Source organism: Pholis gunnellus, assembly GCF_910591455.1.
Source record: "Pholis gunnellus genome assembly, chromosome: 19".
NCBI lineage: Eukaryota > Metazoa > Chordata > Actinopteri > Perciformes > Pholidae > Pholis > Pholis gunnellus.
This window is the reverse complement of record NC_136546.1, coordinates 17214318-17235963: the sequence shown is the minus strand read 5'-3', so window position 1 is coordinate 17235963 and position 21646 is coordinate 17214318. Positions and strand designations below refer to the sequence as shown.

At 42.6% G+C, this 21646-nt stretch overlaps 1 protein-coding gene across 1 annotated transcript in view; it reads right to left on the bottom strand.

The window, feature by feature from the left end:
* The window catches only part of LOC306710996 (MAM domain-containing glycosylphosphatidylinositol anchor protein 2), a gene marked incomplete at its 3' end in the record, with an annotated part of 152364 nt that overhangs the window by 65843 nt on the left and 64875 nt on the right, over positions 1 to 21646 (bottom strand). Inside the window, exons 4-6 of the mRNA XM_079179762.1 lie at positions 10197 to 10393; positions 6582 to 6714; positions 6045 to 6314 (exon numbers count right to left, since the gene is read on the bottom strand). Of these exons, the coding sequence (XP_079035888.1) occupies positions 6045 to 6314; positions 6582 to 6714; positions 10197 to 10393 (600 nt within the window). The remainder of the gene's footprint in view (positions 1 to 6044; positions 6315 to 6581; positions 6715 to 10196; positions 10394 to 21646) is intronic.

The window sequence follows — 21646 nt, the reverse complement described above, 5'->3', positions numbered from 1 at the left end:
ATTAGCAGCGACACATTCCCCCATGCATCAGCACCTTCACGATATAACGGCCACTCACACGTGTCCATTCTTTTGGCAGGAAGAAAATGAGTCCTAAATGTTGCTCTCAACCTTCAGGCGGACCTCCGGCTTTAATTTATGTCAAAAAGGATTCACATGCATCGAATGCACAAAACAAGACAGAGCCGTTCACATGTACAGGCACAGACACATACAAATACACACAGGCGGTCCTTAGGGCCGCAGCCCAAGAGACCGGCCCGCCTGTGCCAGTTCTGGCCATCCAGCCATTGAATCTGGCATTCATGAATGGAGATGTATTCAGCTTTCGTCCAATTTATTCCAAAGCAAATTTGATAAGGGTCATTCACATGTTGATTCACATGCTGACAGCCGGGTTTTTACCAGGCACGTCATGATTGTTTTCTCCCCTCCAAAACAGTCTAAATATAAACAGCGGGGAGCTCACACTGAAAAAGATTGCATTTGCTTCTCCATAAATAACAGCAAGCTTCCAATCAGAGTTACAAAGTGTGGTTGGTAGCTAGTGTGTTTGACTTTGTGTTCACGCGTGAGTGTGTGTACGCGGAATAAGTTGTGTCTACGTTAGCGCGTCGGGAATGATGGATGTCTTAGGGTGTGAAAGCTTCATACCTGATTTTGTCAGGAGGCCCTGGGGGAATTGTCGAGAAAATCCGACGACAACGCGGCTGCGTTTGATTTTCAATCTTTGATAGCTACAGAAATGCTCATTTCTCTACATCACAAAGAGGGGAAACACATTGCTTAGCGAAAAGACGGGAAACACATGCGCCGAGTCTCCGTCTGTGTGCAGGGAGACATGAAAACAAAACGCGAGGCCAGCTGCCCATTTCAACAACACCATCTACAGACAGTCCTGTCTCGATTCACCAACTCTCCAAGCGAGAGCTGCCGACTCATATTTGAGCAACAGAGGAAAGGAAGAAACAACCAGCGCAGAGTATCTTTGCATTGTCACAGCGGATATATCACAAACTGGTGTGTCTGTGGAGGACAGAGTGGACTGAAGTGGCCGGGGAAGGCAGGGTATTGACCTGCATTTGAAGACGTGTTGCGGACCCTTAATCCATAAAAAGGATCTTGTCAGCAGGGTGATGTGATGCCAGTAGCCTGCTGGGGCAGGCTGTGGAGAAGGCCAAGCCCTGGAAGGCAGTCTGGCTGGTGGGACAGTATGGCCAGAGAAGCTACCATCTGCTGGGGAGAGATGTGTGTTTTCACACACACAGCCCCCTTTGGCAACAGCAGTGTGAGAGGGCTTCTCAAGGACTGGAGAGGAGGTTGAACAAGCTATGCAACAATGAGGCCACAGGATGACCCTGCAAAACACATGTACACATGCAGTATATGAACATGCATATCAAAACATATTCACACATGCACAGACGGATGCAGCAATTCTTCCCAAGTGCTTGCAACCCTAAACATTTCAGCCCTTCATGGCCACACATACATACATACGTAAGCAATTAGCAGAGCAATTATTTCTACTGCTTTTGTAGCCTACAGTCGGGATATTCTGAAGAAAATGTTTTATAAGGACACAGACAGCAGTCTTTTTCTGTTGCCTCTCTTTTCTGCACATACACACATTCATACACAAACAAAGAGCAACTAAAGGTCTGCCTGTGCTCTAGCCTCGAGCCTGGCTTATCCTCTTTCAATTTTCCCTTTCTCCTCACTTCAAAGTATCACGACAGTAACAAGTTGCCAGTGGAGCGATTGTACTGAATGTCTTGTTCGAACACAATTAAAAGAATACACAATGTACACGTGCAAATATGACCATGATTTTCATTTAAAAATTAGCCAACATTGAGAAGGAGCAACTTGGGGAGATTTAGAGGAGAACAAAGCACGATGTCATTTCTTAATTACTACCCGGTTAGAATTCATTTAGTCACAATAGAATGGCATTAGGGGGGAAATAGAGTACAGTGCGATGACTGTTTCCTGTCTAATTTCAATAGAGATTGACTGCAATCATGCGTGATTGATTTGCATGCTAAGAGGAAGGTGGGTAAAGAACGGTAGACAGGTTCAAAACCATTCTTGGCGCTACAACTTCACCCTTTTCCACTCCGCCTACATTTGTGTTCTCGCTGGTCAGCTTTGTCATTTTAAGGGCCATCTCAACCAGTTAATGGGGTCTGGAAGTGGTCTGTAAAACTGTCTGCACCGGTGTTAACTCACCAAAGTCCACTACTATTGTCACCCGCGCTGATATATCGGCTGATGACAAGTTCATTCTTCAACTGTAAAATGTCTAACTTAGTACTCATCGCTGGTATAGGTGCTCAGTCTGTGTGGGACTTGGCTTTGGAACCGGAGGGGCGCATGTTCAAGTCCCAGCGCATGGTCAAAGTACCGAGCAACGAGTGGAGAATCTCTCCATTAATGCATAAGTAGGTCCTGTTTGTGCATGTGTGTGTGTGTGTAATGTGTAAAAATAACAACAGAGTGAAAAAATGGAATTTCTCCTCAGGGATCAACACAGTTTGTCTTCCTAAAAAATGAATAAAAAACTCTAAGGTATCCTTTAAAGTTGCTGTGAGGAACTTTAAACTGGTTATAAAACAGTCTCCATTTAATAGAGATGCCTCTATATGACCTACATAAGTAAACAAGACCATTAGTGAGAAGGAGAGGCCCAGGAGAACCAGAACCAGGTCTAAGCGGGGCAGTTCCTCACAGTAGCTTTTAAAAAAATGTTTCATATGTTTGTTTATTTATTCATTATTTAAAAGAAAATAATATTGGAAGATTTGTATATTCAAATTAAACTCTCAAATATCAACATCTGCATAGAAAATCCAGTATTAGTTGTGCCCACTACCCATTAACAAAAGCACACATCAGGGAAAGTAACATTGTGTAAAAGTTAACGCTGTCGTGAAACCTTCCAAATATTAGTTTGGTCTATGTTGGTGGGTTTATACGTAAAAGAAGAATTTTCTTCTAAATTCAAACACCCCCCCCCCATCCCACCCACCAGCCCCCTTAATATGAAAAGATGCTGCAAGCTTGTTTTCATGCACTCAGTAACAGCAGAGAGAAAGTATGATGTATTGCACAAACTATTTTTTTTTTTCACCATGAGCATGTCTGCTACAGAGAGCTGTACGTCTCCATTGTTTCACCGCTGAACTGGTTGTATGTTATTAGGACACAAATCAAAACTATGATATATTTCAACAGACTAATGTAGTCTATTAATATACCGTCCCGCCCTTCGTCATCTGGTGCATGTTGATCCCAAAATTGCATTTGCGTCAGCGACAGCTCATCAGACTCAGGAGACCGATCCTGACGCCTCAGAGAGATATGTGACATCGATCCTGACTGTTTTTCATAGTTCATCAGTCTGTCCCAGAAATAGAATTAAATCAGAACTGCTTTTCTCTGTCAGAGCTTACTCCAGAGTGTCTCCCTGAAATGGTCTTGTCATTTAGGCGTGTCTTTGTCTTTCTGAATCATTTTGATAATCAATGTATCTAAAAGACATGTCATTTAATGGTATGCTGATCCAAATTGTGCTCTCAGTGACGGTTGGTCAGACTCAGGACAGAGTTTTTTGTGTTGATTAGACGCCATTCATACAGCACCCCCTCACTCTGGAGTTCTATAACTATTGATCACACAACTGCACTGACAAGAGAGACTGTTCATCAATCTCATGAGAATGTTCCCAATTTATTTTCCTCCTTTATTGATCCTTAATTGGCTTTGGCACCTATTGATTAATTGTGTCATTTAAGCATCTCTCTGTTTAGTTTTTAGACTGCATAGATTTCTTTGGCTTAGTTTGTTTTCACTCCAAATTGATTTACTCTGAACAGAATTTTGTGTCAGTTTTTAATCTATTTAGTCTCCTCCCGTCTGATTGCCTTTTGTTTAAACATCTGCAGTAAATGATTGAGTCGCACACACGTTGGTGAGGGCTTTTAGGCTTTAGGAGAATACACAAGTGTCCTGGTCACTGTTCATGTCGCCACAATGGGTGTTCATCAATGTCTGACTTTTGCATGAAGGTCATGAATCAGAAATGTAACCAAACATATACACCTTTATACCTGTGATTGTTTTTAAAGAGCTAATAATCAGACTTTTGTATCTGGATTGATGATTCATAAAGCCTGGCGTTGCATGAAAACATCTACAGCAGCAACACATTCAGTCAAGCAGAATAATGTTTATTTGTCCTGTTTAACTTTTAACAAGTGCAGACTTTGCTCTCAATGTGATCAATGAGTGTGTATTCAAACATCATATATATTTAAGGAAGGTTGGGTGTTTGTTTTTAATGATATTTGATCAAGATCCCATAAGAGAACCATTGTCATTTCCAGATGTATGACACATCAATGAGAGAGTGATATTTATTGCAGCGATTGCCCGCGGTGAGTGTGCTCTGACTTATTTACTGCCATGGGACACCTGACACCTTCTCTTTGATGTAAACCTCTCAATTCCTGAGTCCTCAACTATATGGGCACTTTCACAATGCAGAGAAGGGGTTTTATCTGTCAGGGGGGGCCATCAGGAGTGATTTGTTGATGATTTGATTTTCATCCCGGGGAATATATGGCTGCATAAATAAATGCTTCCAAACAGGTTGAGCACAGAAGCGACCTGATGATGGAGCTGTGGCTTAATCTCTCAGATGAAAGGAGAAAACTCTGTGAGAAACTTTCCGAGCCAATCTGCTAAACTCTGATATGTGATTCCATTTGTGTGTGTGTGTGTGTGTGGGATGTTCTCTTGAAAGTTAAAATTCACTCTTGGATCATCCCCTGAATGCTGTATTGCTTGTAAGGCTTTTCACTAATTAATACATATTTTTATTCACCTGCAAGAGGTTCCTGCAGTTTCACATTCCTCTGTTATGTCACAGACGAAAGCCTAGTCACACACCACCCTTAATCCTCCAGCTTAGTAACAGCAGTCAATTTAAGAAAGTTCATTTCCTCATGCATCATGTCGCATCCGTGCGTGTTTTATATCAAAACGCCTCTTCTTTACAGGTGGTAAAATATCCTGTCTTGAGTATTAACCTTCAGTGTAGTTATTTTAGCATTACTGTAACATAACATGTGTCTGTTGACAACTAAAAGCACCGTTCACCGTCTGCGTATCCGCGTTGACAGGGAGCGGTCAATGTGACAACATGCAGGAAAAAGGGACTTTGATGAAGGTCATTTCTGTAACGAGCTACAGCTGTGCCACTCAGGTAAAGAGCAGGTTGGAGAAAAAAACATTACCCCTGATAACGAGCAAACAGGCAGCAATGGACCCTCGCCCCGCTGCCCTTGTTAAACTTGTGTTAACCACTCTTTGAATCCATGTTTTTTTAATTAACGGTTTTACACTCTTTTGCCTCCAGCGTTTATCCTTGGTGGTCTTCAAGTAGCCTGAGCAGAACCGACAGTGAGATCTGATGCTCTGAGTGTTTGTAAAGGTCAAACTGTGAGCGCATCATCTGAAGGACACTCAGCAACTCTGTGAATACATTAAAAAGCTATACAAGCAAACTTTAACTAAATTATTAATCAAAAGTAATACAGTAAACACGAAATAATATCGTGCCCAGTCATACAAGACGTGCACCATCCTCAGGCAGCAAAGAAGGGACTTACACAATATTTAGGCTTATTATATATCCTTTAGTATCTATCCTGTAGTTCTCTCAGACTAAATATGGAATAATCATATTAATAAACACAGCTAAATATATTAAGAAATCAATAAATTGTGAAATAAAACGATCTAATGTTATGATACCGGCCATATTATCTGCACAAAGAATTATTTAGTTGCTGCTGTCTACATTCCTCCTGATGCTAATTTAAAACACACACGACAGAACGCTCTCCTGTTTTTGCTTTCTTTGTGTAGCAAATAGGCAACAACCGCCTTTCATACTGCAACCCTTTGTTGCATAATGCCAATCATTTATCCTTGAATCCTGTATTTCTGTCATACTGAAGGTTTTTTGGACTCCTCACCTCGCACCACAATGGTGGTGGACTTCTTGGCCGGGTTTCCCACGTTGTTGCTGGCAACGCAGCTGTAGACCCCCGACTCGTCTGAGCTGATGGCTGGAAGGGTGAGCGTGCCCCCCTTTACCACGCTCCTTTGTGGCAGGCTCTCATTGCTGCTGATCCAGGCGAGAATGGGGGGCGGCTCTCCACCTGTGGTGATGCACACCAAGGACACCGTTTGGCCAGGATTCACCACGATAGGATCCTCCACCAGCAGCTTGATGGACGGCGAGGCTGTGGAGGAAGACAGTGTGGAGTCTTAATTGGCAGGAGATGGACAACTTTGGCAGTTATGACAGTTACAGAATACGTCAGTTCACCTCATCTGTCTGTTTCCATGCCTGTGCTATATTTATTAGGACACTTATATAAGACATTTATATAGATTTAGCTGCTTTTATTTTGCAATACACTTGGAATAATATCAAAATAACTGCAAAAACAGTAATTTGGTGTAAGATTATATAATCATAATGCAGAAAAGTCAATGGTCTTAAGTACCTGTCTTATTGGTGAGTCTGAAGATAACACTGCGGTCAGGGATCCCACACACATTTCTGACAGAAGCGACGCAGCTGTAATTGGCGTAGTCCTGAGGACGCAGGTTCTTCAGCTTCAATATCTTCGTTTCCCCCTGCAGCTCAGACCAAACCAACACTGGTATGCAAATGTGTGCAAAAATATCAACATAATCAAGTTAAAGAAATGCAGAAAACGAGGCGCTGGGACCGGGATGACAAAAGGCCAAACACCTCCAAAGAAAGGTCAAAGAGATGAATATGTATACAGTTTTAATGAAGCCCAAAATAAAAAGGAAGGGTTGCAGATTACAGCTAAATATATGATGGTGTTGGTTTTAAAGGGAATGAATGTGTCAACTTGCTTAATACCAACGTGTGGATTACTCTCCAGTCAATGGCGCTGCAGTATTTTCCCCATTCAGCTGCAGTAATATGGATGGGCTCAGCAGGGGATCCCTCCATAGAAACGGCTATCTCACTTATAATATGTGTTTGATTCCAGCTGGGCCTGTCAACCATGAGCTCCGTCCAGGAGGCCGTGATGAGGATGTGAAACCTTTTGATCTGGCTGACTCCAATGTGTGGGCGTTGGGTCGGAGGGGGCGGCGACTGATTAAAACACGAGTCAGCCGCGCGCTGCGGCAGTCCACACAACATGGCAGTGCCTCACGTCTTTCACATCCAATGAGGCTCATGGATAAATTAATTGTATTAGATCAGCGACGGACCCCGCGCTGCTCTTCCTTTCGTTCTCTTGTCACCTCCTCTGCTTCGGAGCAGATATCAGGAGATGAGGTCCGTGGTATTCAGAGTAAAAAGCTTTACTCTCAGTAGGGGGGGGGGGGGCAAATTGGAGGAAAAATCTATTTGGAAAATGCAAGGGGCAGAGAAAGGAAGCGAAAGGACAAACACATTAAACCGAATTGGACGGGGGGATTTGATAGTCATATCGACTGAAAGATTGAACGCTACACAAAGTACACAAGAGCTTCGGGAACGGGACTCATGGCTGAAAAAAGGGCAAAGAAATTATGGAGGAGTGCATTGTCACTGTCAGGTGAAAATCCCCAGTTTTTGCTTTCATGTTTTAAATGACATATTTGAGGCATTAAATGGGCGTCTTTGGGGACATAGAATCAAAACCAGCTTGATGAACTTAAAATGAATGGCAATAAAGATGCAAATGAGGGCGTTTTTTCAGGCTAGCAGCAGGAAAATTACTAACTTGGCTTCATAGGGGCCAAGAAATTGAGTGAGGAAGCTGAACAAAAGAGCAATAGAAAAATGTGATGTGTGCCTCCGCTGGGTGATGAGCAATATGTTTCTAACTGGTTACTTCCTCAAGAGCTCAAGACAGAATGCTCAAACAGAACATCACACCACAAGAAAACATCAAACTCCATCGTAAACATCAAAACATATCGACTGCTATAAAGAAGTGGGAATCCGACGAGGGAGGAGAAATGGCTCCATTATATATTGGATAATTGTCCTATTCTCTGGCACTTTGTGAGGAAAATGGAGGAGAAAGGAACAGACAGCAGAGAGATTTTCTACAATAAAAGCAGAGCTCTGGGCCTCACCTAATTATGAACCCTTTCTCCATACAGGGTTTAAAATGCCACCTCTGCATTTCTACCGTATCAGTGGGAATATGAAAAAACATTTGGTAGACTGAAAAAGGTGCAAGGGAATGAAGCTGGAATGAAGAATAATGGAGGGAGGAAGGTATTCAGGTGAACTTAATTCACAAATCTGACAGGTCAAAATGGAAGCCTGGCGGCACTCTAATGGACTCCGAATCGGCCCCGCAGGCTCAGCTTTGGTCAGCTATGAATCTGTAACTCTATTGTCGGAGTATGTTTCAGGCAAGTTCAGACATATTGGTGAAAAGTAATGCTATTTGCCATTTATATGAGCAAATTACGAGGAGTTTTGTGAGGATTTATTTGGGGTTGGACCGTCACAAAGCTTATCTCTGGGTTTGGGTTGCGCTCATATTTCCAGAAGCAATTAAAGCTTTACTGTAATAGAGGGCAGGATGAAGGAGCAAAGAGGTATGGAGAGCAGGATGGAGAAGGGGAGAGTGTCTGATGAGGCCCAGTTGCGCAGCTTCTTCAGCCTCCTTTACCCACTCCATTAGTCCGCAGCCATCTTTCTCCATTTGGCCAAACATCAATTTCACTTCCCTTTTCCTCTCTCCCTGTTTCTTAATCCTCTTTTCCTCTCTCGCACGTCTTTATCTCTTTCTTAAAGATTTCCATTCCCTCTGCTGCCCGGTTCAACATACAAATCACATTTAACCCGATCAATTCAGAAACTACAATTCCCTTACGAGTGACAGAGTAAGCTCGATCAGTTTTTTTATTGTCAGCATTTGATTCCATTGAGAGGAAAAGTTTCGCAATTTTGCAATTTCGAAGAAAATCCAACTATTGAGGGAAGTGATTGTGAAGAGAACCCGATCTCTCTGTGTCGGCAATTACTCAGCACGCATGAAACTTTGTGAAACCGGGTTAGTGAAAGCGATACTGCTATTCATATGGTTAATGAGTACGGCTTAGCTTTCACAGCAAGGGGTGGAGATAGGGTTTAGGGAAAGGATGTGAAACAAGCTAAATCAAACTCATATTCCCAATACCTGCAGGCAAATGAATAGCAGCAATATCATTACGGTGTTTCACGTTGCAATATGTCACCTTTGTAACAAGATGTGGCGCTGACTCATCAATTAGCTACTGCGGCTTACTCATCTCTGCTGTGAACACGCAGGATCGGGTGTGTTCTATTGTTGCACTCCTTACTTATTGTCACAAGATGGTTGATGAAGGGGCATCATTTACATACTTAGTGTCTGTTTAAGTCCCTGAACTTAATGCGCCTCGACATACTGTATCACTAGTGATAATAAAAATACCGTCGCTAGCAAAATTGGTTTCCTGAACACGCAGGGTTTCATCATTTAGAGTTCTAAAGTGTGCTGTAAACGCATTGTCTTGTTTCAGCAAAAAAAAATTGCTTTGCTTACTCTATCTATTGTGACTGAAACATTAACCAGCAACAATAGTTTTTAAATCAGTCAAAGAAACATGGGAATACAAACAGCCCCTCGTTGTGAGAGAGCATTGTGTCATTCGAATTTAATCTTGTTAACAAATGCTAAACCTGCTCTGCTGCTTCAATCTATTTGTAGCAAAAATGTTTGCTGTATTTCTTTTCCCTTTTCTTTCTTTCTTTTGGTAACACACAGGAGGCCAGGCCACCGGTCATGAGAGCATCTCTTAATGATGTATGAGAGAGCGCTGTCTGTAACAGCTTCAGCATATTTCGCTCCTGATGAACACATCTTTTGCGACGCCTTCAAAAGCTTTTTATGGTTGCGTCCTCTTTTCTTCTGTATCAGCCTATTTATCCTCCCTTTGTAGTGTGCATGCAGACGGCAAAAGGTGCATATAGCCACATTAAAAGACTCGGGGATAGCCGGAGCCCTTAAGTTTTATAATCAACTCTAAGCATTTGGTGAATAGTGCGATACATCTTGTTTTCTGTCTAATATTCTGCCTGATTTGACACTTCCATGTTGCCTCCGTCTTACCTGAGTGAAAAACGGCTCATAGATCTCCACTCCCTTGTCCGAGCCCTGAGTCAGGACCTCCCTCCCACGGTGCCAGCTGTAGCGGACGGGCGGGTTGGAATTGGCGACGCAGCGCAGAAACACGGTCCTCTCGTAGTAGAACTGCTCCTTAGCTTCTCCTATACTCTGGTGCACCGTCACCACCGGGTCATCAAGGTCTGTGAGAGGAGCACACAAACGGACGGCAGGAAGCTATCAATAAACAGTCTTCTGCGAGTCGTTCAATTTGCAAATGAGTAGAAGACGATTCACGCATAAACAGGCCGAGTCAAAACATCCGTCGGCATTTGTTTTCTCTTCTCCCCTCTTTTGTGTCTCTAACCTCTTTAAATGTGCATGTGGCACCTATTCCTCAATGATAACATAAATCAATTCAAATGAATTTATAAACCTCTGGAATTGAAAAGCTTCTAATGTCTTTCAGCAAAGATTTCTGCTCATATTCAAAACTTTATTCACATTCAAAACATATATCACATCCGTGCTCTCTGGGAAGTCACAACATAGTTTAGATATTTTTGTGACACGTTTGATCAGGCATACATCTCACTACTGTGTGTGTTAATGTCCAAGCAAATGGAAACTTCACCAACTCTGACAAAGTACAGGCTACAGATCCACTTGATCATAAGCATTCAAACCAGCAGTGTTATTTGTGCTAGTGAGCCATCACCTGTAGCCTGCAACTACACTTGTTGTAAAGATTGTAAAGATTATACCAACTCAGACCCTAAATCAAATTCCGCTCAATATTTCATCGGTACTGTCTCACCGACTCAGAGGAGAGGGCCAGGATGAGATCTGCAATGGACACTAGTCAGCTGGGTCACGACGGAGCGCCAATAGTTTTAGATAATATCTTATGAAACTGTGCAAATATAACCGAGTATTTTTGTGACCATGGATGTGCTGCCAAAGAGCGCAATGGAGACGCCGTGGAGACAGATAGCTGTCCAATTGATAGTTGTCAGTTTGAACCGGAGACGGCGGGCTTTTTAGGAAATAATTACCGAGGTCCAGACCTCTACAACCGATGATCCCACCAGAAGCGCATTTCTCCACGCTGGTCAACAAGCGATTCTGTTCCTCGAGACTCTCTGTGCGTGCATGAGACATAAGATAATCCAAACGCTGTATGAGAAGTTTGCTCAAATATTGGGTTGGGACAATTCTGCCCTCCCAAACATGGCCATACCGTCCATTTGCAAACCTACCCCCTTGATCCGTTAACACAAATACAATCTCCCGTGCTGATTGTGGTGAAAGGTCTGACCGAAAAGGTCAGAATTCTCATTGCATCATGAGAGCTAGTTATCGGCGCGCACACAGGAGTCGATGTGTGAAGGGAGGTGAGGAGCCCACTACTTGAACTACTTAAGTCAATAGGATGCAGCCCAAGGGCACATTGACTTCCCAGTCAATGAGCGAGCTGCTACGTGTTCCAAGTCTCGCCCCGTCGTGAGCTTCAAACATGAGCGAGGACGACAAATACACTGTGCACAAAATGATATTTGATGTCCGTCACTTCAAAGAATAATGTTTGGCTGGCCTCCTCTCTGATTCAGGCACTGACACATCTGTTACTCTACTCATTTCCCAACAGATCTGAGGGAAGTTTTACCCCGACGCTCGACAGTTGGTTATTTGAGAAAGCGCCTGTGGTTGATTAAATGGATTCAAAGTTAATCATCTTACCCGGCTATCGCATTAAGCCTTGGCAAATAGTGTTCATCATGGCTGTGGTGTCTTTGAGCATGCTAATACTCCCCTTTTAGATTATGTCCATTTGCACGCTCAAAGAAACGTGGGGAGCTAGCTGTTACCCTTTCATCTCCGTCATAGATGCAATCAGTTTTTAACACAAGCAAAAAGGCAATTTAAGGGAGAGGATGAGAGAAGCTAATGCAAGTTATCCCTCATGCTCAAATTCCAAATGATAAAGGCTGACCTTTTGCATATGAAGGGGAAAGCGATTGTATTAATGAAAGTCAGTGAGTGAGCAACAAGGTGGACGACTGAGTGATCGAGAGAGCCGGTGTGCACATGTGTGAGCGCGAGTGCAAACCGCTTACAGTAAATGAATACCCAAATCTTTAACGATTATAAGCCTCCAGAGAAAAACTCCACACGCCTTAGGTATTATTAATGGATGGATTCATCGCTTTTAATTCAGTAGCTGTGGCCCACCTCTGGATTTGCTGAGGATCAGGTCCTAATCAAGGTGCCTCTGGGCCACGCTGCACAGCCTCCAGCCTCAGAATGCTGATTCCTCAGTTTCATTAAAGACATGTTCTGCCCTACAGCCCCTTAATCAAAATCTAGCAGCGGTCAATACTTCATCCAGGATCCATTACAGTGTCTCAGGTAAGAGCAATTACCTTTGGGGGGGGGTATGAGAGAAACACGGGAGAGGGTGACAACGCTCCGGAGAAGACGAAGCGATTGCGGTGCCATTTTAGAGAAGCAGATTGCTAAGTAAATACACTGATTCATTATAGAGAGGAGGAGAGTGTGAACGCTACATCTTATCTCTGACTCTTCCCAGCTCCCGCCTCATCTGTTTCAAACAGTCAATTTACCAACTGTGGCAGGAATGGAGTGATTCAATGACAGCCCTATCTGCCCGTGTCTTTGAGCACCGGACCTGATAGGATGTTGTCTTTTTTTTTTCTTTTCTTGTGGCGACAAGAGTGTTTGTGTGTGTTTCTGTATGTTTGCGTCTTAGGCAAGCAGCGGTTTGAGCTATTAATAGGGCCGAAATGATATGCAGAGAAGAAGTGGATGCTAGGAGCATAAAGAAATAAATATGGAAATATGGAAATGTACGCGCTGGATTAAAATTTGATGAATTTCAAACAAAATTCCACCTCCGCCATCAGTTTCCCCCCCCGTAAGGATGTTGTGTGAGTGTGTGTGTGTGTGTGTGTCACTCTTGTGCAATTAGCTTCTGAAGTTACGCTTGACTGATTGTGAAGCTTAAATCCTGGAGCCCAGAGGAAAACTGCGGTGTACAGGCCGCCTGTGCCAGAGTTGTTAGGGTTTGTAATTGCAGGTTTATGGGTTCACAGGCTGGTAAATCTGCCCATGTACATCTAAACGCTCCAGCGAGCTAACCTTAGCGTCACTCCTGCTCACTCCCGCCAAGCATGACAGGGTCTAAAAGCTCTGGGTTTTCTTTGATATTAAGACACAAGGGGCCGGGGGCAACATGACACACTAATGTGCAAACGCCAGGCACATTGCGTGTCTGAGGGGGTCTCAAAAGAAAAGCAGGAAAAAAAAGATACAATTCAGAATCTCCAATCTTTTAATCCTCTCCGGTGTGAAAGAGTGGAACAAAACCTGAGGATGATATTCCCGTTTGAAAAGCAGAATGGAGATTTCCGCTTTATAACGCCTACCAAAACATTTGTTGGACAAATAGGCACAAGTGAGTGGATCGGATAAAAGAGAGGATGAGGGATTAAAGAAGGTGCTTCATTATCACATCAAACCATAGCTCCTTCCTTTCATGCCCCCCCCCCTGCCAAAAAAAAAAAAAGCAGACACTTGTAAAAAAACTCACACGCATTACCTCACTCCACCTACCAACACCCAATCCACTCAGACACCAACATTCTTGTACGGACTCACGCACACACCTCTTTTGGGCTATCTCGCGGGTATTAATCTAATGCAAGTTTCTTTCTGTTTTTTTTCTCTGCTTTGATGTCTTTCACTCTCTCTGCCTGATCTGTCAAAGTCACCTGGGAAGAGAACACCTATCTGGCTCCCGGGCTGTCAGCCGTGAGCGACAGAGGCCTTGCGATTCATTTTCCCCCTAATCACCGTGCCAGCTTGATTACCAGTGGGAGCCGCTGACCTCAAAGACATTTGGTGCGACGTCTTTCGCGAGCTAAAAACAGCCAGGTTACGTCAAAGACGAGCAATTTGCTTTTATTTGTGTGCCAAGGGACGGAGAGAAGCAGCGAGACGGACAAAAGGAGGAAATGGAGGGTCGAGAGCATGCGTCAACTGCTAAATTGCTGTGATCGCGTTGCGGCGTTAACGAGGTGGTGATAACAGCTGTCTCCAAATAAGGGTGACTTGCTCCCTTTCTCTCTCGTAAAAGGTTTTTTATTATTATATAGAAATATGGGCATGAGGCATAAGTGATTAGAGAAGTTATTACTTGGCAGCCCGCCCTGTGACTGACCTCACCTTCAAGCCTCTTCTTTTCTTTTTTTTTTTTTAAAGCTGGAGTTTAAAAGTAAATCCTAAAAAAGGTAGAGACACCTCCACATAAATAGGAAGCATTAATAGGTGAATTTATTTTCTGGCTCTCCGATCACATTAAAAGGCGTCTGCTCATGCGAATACCGGAGGATGTGTGATCTTTAAAAATATCACCGGTAGCGAAACAGAAGCCTCTGATAAATGAGGGATTGCGATAATGGGCAGCGAGGGCTCAACGTTAGATATTTCCACGCCGCTGATGGAAAATGTGTGTGTTTAATGTACTGTAAGAAGACCTTAAATGTGTAATATGCGACATCAGTGTACTATGTGCAAACACACTACATCAAATAAGACGGCACTGATAGAACATGAGCTAGATGGTGTGTCATTTCCGTTTGCTGAATGGTGTGCTTTAATGAATTTAATTTATGTGGGTCAAAAGGTTAAAAAGACGCAGTGGTGATATATATAACATCCATCTCATGTGGAGGCCTCTGATGGAATATGTGTATCCAGCATGTAATTTAGTGTCGGTACATTTCCGCTCCCTCCATCTCTCAACCCAGTGGCAAACAGTGACCTCTATCTCATGGCTACACTCCACAATAACCAGCTCCTGCTAGCTGTATCTATCAGGCGTCAGCTGTTGCTTCAGACTAAAGTGTGATTGTGGCGGCGGATGGATGTGTTTGGAGGGTGGGCGAGGGCGTGATACATCTATTGCAATAAGTCCACTCTGACGATGGCGCCTGTGTAGCAGAGATATCTCAGGAAACTGAATATCATTCTCCGAGACAAGAGAAATGAGTGTGAGCGGGGGGGGGCTGATTCAGTCTGTGTGTGAAAACAGAATTTGTATCATTTGTATGTTGAGAAGGACACACAGTGACTGGACACATTATACAGCCGAGTGCATCTTACCGTGGTATCGTACTATGGTAATGTGAACATGGCTCACGGTGCAGCGTTGATTTATATCTAATGATTATTATGATATTTTATGAGCGATCATAAACGTTAGACATCAAAGCTTCAGAATACAGTGACGTCATGGTAAAGATCATCGATCGTAGTAATAGCCTCCTGAAACCAACCCATGTATGTGTGTGCATGTAGTATGTAGACATGCACACGCTTTACTGAAAGAGATTACTGTGAATAAGCAGATTATGGTATTAATTTGAAGCAATATGTTTTCTATTACCACCAGCCACTACTTGCACACAGTAAGCTGTTAGTGTCTTGGTCAACTAGGAAATGTTTTACATTAATGAATTAGTTAAATGTTAAGTTCAGCCCACTTTCTACCTTAAAGTAATAGTTAAGACAATTTGGAAGATATAGTTAATCACTTTGTTGCTGAGATTTACAGTCGATGAGAAGATAAATACCACTGGGGGTATTAATACTCGTTCTTGGCTGGAGCAGTGACTTCCTGGAATGATCGCTGGGTTCCCGGTATAACCTCAGGGTCTAAAGAGTCTTTACTTCCAGCCAAGAAATAGTCTCACACAACTTGTCAAATCTACAGTTTGTTATTTATTCAGATTAAACAAGTAACACATAATGTGTTTTGTGACCACTGAACAGAGCCAGGCTAGCCATTTCCCCCTGTTTTCAGCCTTTGTGCTAAGCTAAGCTAACCAGCTGCTGAATGTTGCTTCCTATTGACCGTACAGTCATGAGTGTAGCAATCCTCTCATCAAACATCACAGGGAAATCAGATAAACATTATTCTTTATGGATTTAAAAAAAAAAAGTGGTTTAAATGTATTGGTGAATACGTATTTCTTTCATTCAGAGTATGTTAACAGAGGTTAGTTATGCACTCAATCCTGTGATTTCCATTGTGACATGCATTTAAATGCACTCACTCCATGTCATTTTAATAAGCATGATTTAAAATGTAGCGCTTAAAGCAAAAGCATTGAAAGAGAGATAACAATGTGCAAACATTGCTCACGTACCCAATTAGCTGCTTCTGTAATGAAACAGATTCTAAATGAAAAGAACAAATGATTGTTTTTGTTCTGGCTGCATCAGTAGAACAAGAGTGAATACCCAAATCCTTGTGGCACAATAATTGAACATTTGGGGGTTTATTGGGTTAGGTGGCTGTATGCGTGCGTGTGTGTGTGTGTGTGTGTGTGTGTGTGTGTGTGTGTGTGTGTGTCTTAGGGAGCAATGAGTTACACAACTCCCCATCCACGCTTTAATATCAGAAGTTTGGAATTGAAATTGAATCAGTGGGTCAGTTGCCAGGGGTCAAAACAACTGTTTTAATACACTGTAAAGAGGGTTTATAAAGGCTGCTCTTCTGTCTCTGCCAGGAACACAGTGAGGGGGAGTTTGTACAAGTTTGGGTTAAGGTTTGTAAAGGGCAACGGACCCCCCCTGCCATGGCTGCTGTTTGGCTTGCCTCTGTGGTACTGTGTAACAAGTCTTGAATTATTCATTAAGCATTTCCTCATTCCAGCGTTAACTTGGACTATAAAACAAATCACCTTTTCTTGATTCTCTCTCTCTCTCTCTCAGGATATGCATTGAGCATTAAGGTAATGGTAACTAACTCCCTCTCTGAGGCTACAGTCATCAGGCCTGGTTAAGTGTAATTACTGCCAATTAAAGTGGCAATGCACAATGGAGTCAATGGAGCAATCCAGCAATACAGCTCGCTACATTGTTGGTGGCAGAGTAGCCTAAACAGATATACTGTATGGAGGACAATGGTCTTGTTAGAATTGGAAACTCCTAATGTATAGTAAAGTGGGCTTGTCCCCTCAAGTTACTGACTGCTAATGTGTCGATTAAAAAAAAGATTTAGACAATGTGCAGTATGGATGTAAAAACACAAACATTTCATTTGTGCTATAAACAAACCTCCAGAGCTTGGATATAGACTTTTGATTGCTCTTTTTCCCTTTAAGCCAAAACTATGCAAATAGATGATGTTTAAGCTCAAAGAGCGGACCATCTTTCCCTCTAACCAGATGAAGCCGTCTTTCACTTTTACTGTGCTGTTGAAGCTGTTGCTTTAAGAGCTGGAGCTGTGTTCAGGAAGCTACAGCCCACTTAGGACTGGTTCACCTCCATCTTCTTCAGTGACAGTGATTTTCCAATTATGCTGTCTTTGGAGGAACACTGGGTGTCTGTGGGGGTGTGTACGAGACCAATGTGTGTGTGTGTGTGTGTGTGTGTGTGTCTGTGTGAACACATGGACAATATATGTGATAAATGGAGGGGCAGACGTCAGCAGCCTAACAGCAGAGCTTGCAGCCCCTCACTTCCTCCCAGTGATGGAGATGAGGAAATAATGAGGCCCAGTTCTACTCTGTGTGTGTGTGTGTGTGTGTGTGTGTGTGTGTGTGTGTGTGTGTGTGTGTGTGTGTGAGTTAGAGGGTGAGGAGTAATGAAATCTCTTCTTCATCCTCGCCCTTAGACAGTGGCGTCTGCCTCAGCTCATCTCCTCTCTAATTCATCTCCCTAGAAAACAAGCAAGCCACCGACCACTGATCTAAACAAAACCACCTAGAAACCGACCATTACAGTTGGAGGCAAAGCGCCAGCAACATGACGGAGTTCTTTTCTGGTTTCGGCCTAATGACCTTCTCCTTTGTTTGGTTTGGCCAAAGACCAACCGAGAATAGGATACCTTTCCTGAATGATGATGCGAAAGCGTCTAACGATGAAGCAAGGCATCTCAGTCTGTTTGTATGGGGGTATGTCTCTCGCATATCTCAAAAATTGCTCATCCAATCTACTTCACACTCGGTGGGTGTATTGCGAGGGACCCAAAGGAGTGCCCTGTCGAATTTGGTACAATTTGAATCCACGGCACGTTCAATACTTATAAACTTTGAATTAACAAGTGATAGCACTCTGTGAAGCAGCGGGGGGGGGCGTGGCCACAGCAGAGCAGGTGACCTGCAGCGGGGTGCTGCTGGATGCTGGATGCACTAATGTTACAACTAAACTCTTCCCTTCTTTTCCCTCGAGTCAACGCAGCACTCCCAGGACGCAAGCATGCGGCTGCTTTGAACGGCCATGTGATCCAAACAGCCACGTGCCGGTTCAACGGAGTTGCAGCTTGGGAATAAACTGGGAAACGTTTGGAACGTTAACATTCACAACTGTGAAACCGTCTCTACCGGGAGCCAAGCAATCGACCCGTTGGCAATGGCTCCGCACCGAAAGGATCTCTGAATGTGTGTGTGTCCTTCGCCTTTCTCGAGAACCGTCCATCCGATCTACTTCAGACTTGCGGCTGATGGGGACCCAAGGACGATGAGTGCCACGTTTGGTGCAATTTGGACACGTGATAGGTTCATGTCTTCTATGTGAGGTATAACACAGAATGTGAAAATGTACCGATTTAAAAGAAATTCTGTTGTTGTATCCAAGAAAACAGCAAGATACTTCATCCGTTATTTGTTCTCGATAGCAGCTCTGCTTCCAAGGTGCTGATGCTTGTTTGACTACTAACCCTAATGTCTGTTATACTAGGGCACGCTGTGTTTCTTTAAAGACACAATAAAATTGGCATTGAAACGTTCTAGCACACAATAAATCTCCAACAGTGACCTTGTACTGTAGCAGCAGGTGTGAACATACATTTGCATTAAAAATTAAATAAAAAATGCATTATACATATGTAAAGAGTCCGGCTCTTCTGGGCATTTCTGTACATCAAACTAGATACTCTCTTTCTTTAACTGATACTCTTTGATCTTGATGATCTCTTACTGCGTTATTTCCTGCCACAACGTCCTGTTTGTGTCCAGACATTACATCATATAAAGATAGTAACATCTGATTGTGTCTCTAAAGCAGTGTTCTGTATGATGTTACAATTCATTCAATCATTACTGATTCTCTTTATCTTTTCCATCACCTCATATCATTCTCAAAACAACTCAGTAAACAAGTATTTCATTTCTTGTCTCATTGGACTTCTTTGGTATTAACACAAAACCAAAGCTCTGCATGATTTTAATTAGTTTTAACAATATTATTCACACATTTTTGCCCTCTGTCCTCATGAGACTATTATGAGGATTCAAATAACATCATATAATTTACAGGCAGTCATTAAATACTTCTTTTGCTCAATAAAGTTCTGTTACATAAATAGTAGTAGAACTCAAGATCAATACCATCATTATTTCCCATGATTCCCACTGTATAGACTGATCTCGTAATTTGGATATTGTGGCCCTTATCCAAACATACTGGCGAAAAGATGAATAATAACGCAGTCAGTACATCATCCATGGCCTTTCCTCTCCCGGAGAGAAAATGTTCAAAAACAAAAAAGCAGATAAGAATGAAATTCTGCACAAGATAATCATTAGCATACACAACACAAACACACTAGTATGTTTTAAGCTCCTGATGGGGAGAAAAACTGAGGCAAGAGATGAGTTTGACTCCACTACGCTGATGAAGGGCCCCTCCCCAGAGCAAGTCATTGAAAGAGTAATGGGCAGTCGTGAACTGGCTTTACCTCCATTAACCAAACCTGCAAACATTTACATAATGTACACATAATGTGCTGGTTCATTCTGTCCTGATTCAAACAAGGCTCAGATAACTCACCGTGGCTGTATCACACCATTCATCACAGCAGGTCATTTACATCCAAAAGCACTTAAGAGCTGCTGCACATATATCTTTGTCTACATACATTATGGGATCTTTTCAGAAGATTGCCTAATACATCACCTCGTATCATGAGATCACATCATTTTGAGGTGGCGAGATTGAGTTCCTCAGCCATTTCTCGCACAATACCCGTTTTTTATCCCAAAATTGTTGAAGTTGTCATGTGTGGTTTTGTTTTGTTGAATTTGGAAGAGCATGGAATGTATTATATACACAAGATATATGCTCCAAATAGATGCTATAAGAATTATGAAATATTTCAGACCCATTTTGTTTTATTTCTTCTTCTCAGGAATGTTTTATAGTCCAAGAACAGGCAAGCTAGGGGAATTAATCGTTTGCTTAACCCCTCCCTCAAACCGCAATGATCCAAGGTCTGTCGAGCTTTGAATTCCTCAAAATGTCAAAGCAGTAATAGGGGCCATAGTGAGTGTGAAACTTTCTTTTCAGCCTTTCTAAAACCAAAAACACAGGGACTTAGTCCGTAAGAAATGGATTAAACTGTGTTTAACAGCAACATAGCAGGCAGGGCGAACAATTTTCTTCATTTTCAGGCTGGTGTTGTTGATTTTGAGCCACGTGGTCATGGTTAAAGTGAAACTCTTTACCCTGAAAGGTTGGAAGAAGATATACGTTTCTCAAACATTACGTTTCTACGTAAAAACCTGTGACGCTAACATTAGCAAAGTACGTTAGCACATCATTAATTAGCATTAGCACTTCTATGCTACGCTAGCTACTGAATATATACTATATAGCTACACATGCTGCTTTTGCTTTTAAATGATTGTTACAGTGAATACAGACCTACCCAGCCTTACAGGAACAGTGTTGTTCCTTAATAATGTTTCCTTAATGTCTCGATTATCATGATGTTTCACTTTTACACTGTGATCTGTGGGCTTTAGTTTCTATCTGTATCTTTCTAACCTGTTTAAACTGCTAAATCAGTTTGACATTGTGTGTAAACCCTTCTGTCTGCTTCTTTCTGACTTGTTTTTCCATAAATTCAATATTTCTTCAGGGAGTGCAGTTAGTGACAGTGTGGGCTCCATGGTAAGTCTGACAGCTTAACGGAGTAGCAGCGGGGATGAGTTAAATCTAAAGTACCTTTGGTTGTGAATCTTATTGTTGCCCAGGGTGTACCTGCTTTTTACCCAGCGCATGTTGGGATCGGCTTTAAATCCCCCTGACCCTTAATAGGATAAGAAGGTATAGTGTGTGGACTAGTGGAGGGATGGATCGATCTATTCTTTTATCCATGAAACTGTCAAAATATATGCTTTATTGTATATAACTAGGAGCTAGTCCACCAGTTAACAATCACACCCTTCTTCAATCTGAGTCATAACTCATCCTATTGAGCCTGCAGCACAGACTGCTTCATCCAATTGAACCCACTAATCGATAGGCTCCCTTGAGATCACCATCCCACACACACTACCTTCTGTACACTGCACACCCAAATGTATTACTAAGTCACTTTAAAAGAGCCTCTCCATGCTATATAAATTCAAGCACAGGGTGCAAAG